This window comes from Chrysochloris asiatica, unplaced genomic scaffold (assembly GCF_000296735.1).
Source record: "Chrysochloris asiatica unplaced genomic scaffold, ChrAsi1.0 scaffold08802, whole genome shotgun sequence".
In the NCBI taxonomy this organism is placed as follows: domain Eukaryota; kingdom Metazoa; phylum Chordata; class Mammalia; order Afrosoricida; family Chrysochloridae; genus Chrysochloris; species Chrysochloris asiatica.
The window spans coordinates 1-3,943 of NW_006417320.1; the positions used below are offsets into that span (position 1 = coordinate 1).

Here is a 3,943-nt window from a genome sequence, read left to right on the forward strand (position 1 = left end):
GCCTTCTGCAGGAATATGGGACCAGAATAGGGAAGACGCCCGTGTACGACCTTCTCAAAGCCGAGGGCCAAGCCCACCAGCCTAATTTCACCTTCCGGGTCACCGTTGGCAACACCAGCTGCACTGGTGAGGAAGGCTTGGGCAGCCTGGCTGGGGTGTGCATTCGTAGGCTTTTCTTCTTAGAGTTTATCCAGTTCTCTTCTCCAAGGCCACTGAGGGATGGAGACATTTCAGGGGAGAATCCACTGGTTGGATTGTGAGAACTGGGCTTTGAGGAGGTGTGGGGTAGGACTTGGTGTTAGAGGAGAGAGCGGGACTGCCACAATCATCTGACAGATCCTCATCATCCTTGAAATAGTAGGAGATAAACTTCAGTAAGGATTTGGGGAAGGGAATGCTGGTTCTGACCAAATTCCCATTTCATCTTCTCATTCTAATTTAGTAATGTAGATGGTAGTATCATGTGTTGAATATGAGGAAAATGAGTCAGAGAGATCCAATGACTGCTGCAAGGTCATATGGCTAGTAAGTGGCAGAGCCAGGCTTTTGACTCAAGAGCCAGGCTTTGACCCACTTTCTCTTTTTTTCCCAGCTGTCTGTACTTATTGAGAGAGGAAAAAAGTGCAGAGAAAGACACTGCCCCCAAGGTGCTTAAGCTCAGCAGTTTTGCTGGGCTGGGATCTAGAGATGGATAAGAAGAGCCCCTCCTTTAAGCAGTTAGTGTAACACCTCCAGTCTTGGGCTGAACCAGGTTGATCAGTTGATTCCTCTATGAGAAGAGAGGCTGTGGGTTGGTGGCTTCTCTTCTGTACTTTCAGTGACTTCCAGTATTTCCCACCCCCTCTCTCAGGTCAGGGCCCCAGCAAGAAGGCAGCCAAGCACAAGGCAGCTGAGGTGGCCCTCAAACACCTCAAAGGGGGGAGCATGCTGGAACCAGTCCTGGAGGACAGCAGGTGAGGGAGGAAAAGCTAATGTATCCTAGAGGCCTTGCCAGGAATGCAGGCCCCCACCCCACTCCCTCTGCCTAGTAGAGCTTTTCCTAAGAGTTTCCTTTGGACCTGACTACAGTGCTTCCAGAGCTTCTCTTGCAGTGAAGGATTAGTGGGGGTGGGGGAGTGGCCAGCCCTATACGACTTGGGTTAGGGAGGGAAAGGGGTAAAGACTGAGCCTGAAGAGAGATGCTACCCAACATGCATTCTCTTTATAGCAAGATGACCTCCTCTCTTCCACATTTAGACTGGAGTGTGTTGCTTCCAGTGTTGCCTCCTTTTCTCAGTCTTTTTGATTCAGACTGATGGCAAACGATCCCAAAGGAAGAGCTGTTGGTTGAGCTGCCTTGTCTTTGGCTCAAATAGGGAAGGGTTCTTTTATGGGATGAGGTCAGGAGGACCTGGGTCCCCCATCCTCCATCCCTGCTACACAAGACTGTGAATCCAAGGCTCCCTTCCCCTCGGGAAGTTCTTTTTCTCCCCTAGACTCTTCACTGCCTGAGAACGTCCCAGTTTTTACTGCTACAGTGGCTGCTACTCCTCTTCTGTCTGCTGTTCCAACCAGGTATCTTGTGTCCCCTGACAGTCTGAGGTGACGGAAGCAGGGGTCCTGACTCCTACCAGCCCTTGGACCTACGCTGGTCAGGGCATGAGGAAGTCTGAGAGTAAACAGGATGGACTAGTTGGGGACCACAGCTTTAAGATTTGTACCAACTAGTAAGCGCTTGGAACAAGATGTAATTTATGATTTGTAAATAACTATAAGGGTGATGTTAAGGGTCTTGCAGGCTCCATTTTTGGGGCTGGCCACTTGGTGGTTCTATGTGTGATGCCATTAGGTGCTTTCCAGGACTAGCCCCTCTCCCACTGTTCTGGTGAATTGGTGCCTAAGTGAACAGAATGGGAATGCAGCCTGGAACAGGAGGGAGGAAGGCTGGCCATCTGGGGAGACAGTTGCCTGCTTGGTGGGAAGTTGGGAGAGATGGTAGTGAAGAAAACCAAAGCAACAGTTAGGACTGGGCTCTTGGGCAACCACAGAAGCAGCCATCTTCCTCAGTTTGAGCCCTGGGCTTTTTTCCTTCAGGAACCCCCCCATGGAGGTGCAACCCCCAGTTTCACCTCAGCAGTCTGAGTGCAACCCCGTTGGTGCTTTGCAGGTGTGCCCCATCATTTTTTATGCATGCCTGTCTTCCTGTGAACCAGGGCCATAAGGGGAGCTGATGTGTTTGTGGGGAAGGCAAGTGGGTGGGGTGGCCCTGTACTAGAAGCTCCCCTCCCCCCCATACCTCCTGTAACTTGCAGCCTGAGGCTCCCAGGGCAGCAGGGTTGAGGGAATGTCAGTATGTATACCAGGGAGTCTTCTTACTCAACCTTGTACATTACTGTTTCTCCTCCACCCCTTCTAAGGAGCTGGTGGTGCAGAAAGGCTGGCGGTTACCTGAGTACACAGTGACCCAGGAGTCGGGACCAGCCCACCGCAAAGAGTTTACCATGACCTGTCGAGTGGAGCGTTTCATTGAGATTGGTAACTGGGCAGAAGTGGGATCTTGACCCCCTACCCACAGCACTCCAGCCCAGACCTAGGGCAGCTCCTGGCCATGCTGCACAGCCCAAATTCACATTGCTTCTCAGTCCCAGGCTCAGCTCCCTTCTCCTAGCTTCTGCCCAATTATCCCCTTCTCTTCTGGTCACCTGGATAATGAGGTGCATGAGGAAACCTAGAGCACCACTTTCCAAGTGACGTCCTTTTGAAGTAGCATTCCCTGCTGGAAATGATATTCTGGTACCCTCTTCCCACCTGCAGGCAGTGGTACTTCCAAAAAGCTGGCAAAGCGTAATGCAGCGGCCAAAATGCTGCTTCGAGTGCATACAGTGCCTCTGGATGCGCGGGATGGGACTGAGACAGAGCCTGATGATGATCACTTCTCGATTGTGAGTGGCTCATGTGGCCTAGTGCTTAGGCCTTCCTCCATGCTAGGGCTGGTACTGCAGACTTGCGTCTGTGACTCAGGAGCTAGCCTCTCCAGCCTGAGGCCTGTTCCTGCCTCATTTCCTACCAGATCCAAGGTTTGCGGCCCTCTCAAACTCAGCTTGACTGCCCACCGAGTGAGTGCCCAGGGCCCTGTTGCTTGAGTGAGGAAGGTTGGCCATCTGGTCTAGGGGCTAGTAGTTAGTAGGGTCCATATAGGGCTTGCCTGGGGGAGGCAAACTGGAAGAAATATTCTGAGCTTTTCTCTCCTTGGATTTTGAATGTCCCACAGTCCTTGGCGGCATCATTCTCATTATCCCCATCTTGTCAGGGTGTGGGCTCCCGCCTGGATGGACTCCGGAACAGGGGCCCAGGCTGCACCTGGGATTCTCTACGCAATTCCGTGGGAGAGAAGATCCTGTCCCTTCGCAACTGCTCTCTGGGCTCCCTTGGTGCCCTGGGCCCTGCCTGCTGCGGTGTCCTCAGTGAGCTTTCTGAGGAGCAGGCCTTCCATGTCAGCTACTTGGATATTGGTATGGCTGCTTGGGGGTTGGGTGGGGAGGGCCACCGGACCAGAGCAAACACAGTTGGGTATAAGGGAGTAGGGGGGAGATGAAGAGCATGGAAATGCATACCACGTGGCGCAGCCTTCCCCCCAACACTTCCTCCCGCCTCTCTCTTGGCCTGCAGAAGAGTTAAGCCTAAGTGGGCTCTGCCAGTGCCTGGTAGAACTGTCCACACAACCGGCCACTGTGTGTCATGGCTCTGCAACCACCCGGGAGGCTGCCCGTGTCGAGGCTGCTCACCATGCCCTACAGTATCTCAAGATCATGGCAGGCAGCAAGTGAAGCTCCAGCTGGACTCACAGACGTGTGCCCTTTGTCCTGTTTCTCCTGCCCCTGGCCCACGCATCTGTATTCAGCTCTGGTGCCCTTTGGAGGTGCCCTCTCTACCTCTGACACAGACTGCCTGCCTTGAGGCTGAG

General features: G+C 53.2%; 1 protein-coding gene across 1 annotated transcript; it reads left to right on the forward strand.

Annotated features, from left to right (window-relative positions):
• The first annotated feature begins 6 nt into the window (after window positions 1-6).
• On the forward strand, window positions 7-3,943 carry LOC102825361 (RISC-loading complex subunit TARBP2-like). Its single transcript, XM_006878142.1, has 8 exons — window positions 7-126; window positions 851-953; window positions 1,459-1,554; window positions 2,074-2,146; window positions 2,397-2,514; window positions 2,794-2,921; window positions 3,290-3,491; window positions 3,649-3,943. The coding sequence occupies exons 2-8, from the start codon at window positions 925-927 to the stop codon at window positions 3,804-3,806; spliced, it is 804 nt and encodes a 267-aa protein (XP_006878204.1). The 5' UTR covers window positions 7-126; window positions 851-924; the 3' UTR covers window positions 3,807-3,943.

Bases quoted from the DNA above. Each gene is read 5' to 3' on its own strand.
- LOC102825361 (XM_006878142.1), top strand. From the start codon at position 925: ATGCTGGAACCAGTCCTGGAGGACAGCAG. The intron at 2,922-3,289 runs GTGAGTGGCTCA...CCATCTTGTCAG, and splicing joins ATGATGATCACTTCTCGATT to GGTGTGGGCTCCCGCCTGGA. The intron at 3,492-3,648 runs GTATGGCTGCTT...CTTGGCCTGCAG, and splicing joins TGTCAGCTACTTGGATATTG to AAGAGTTAAGCCTAAGTGGG.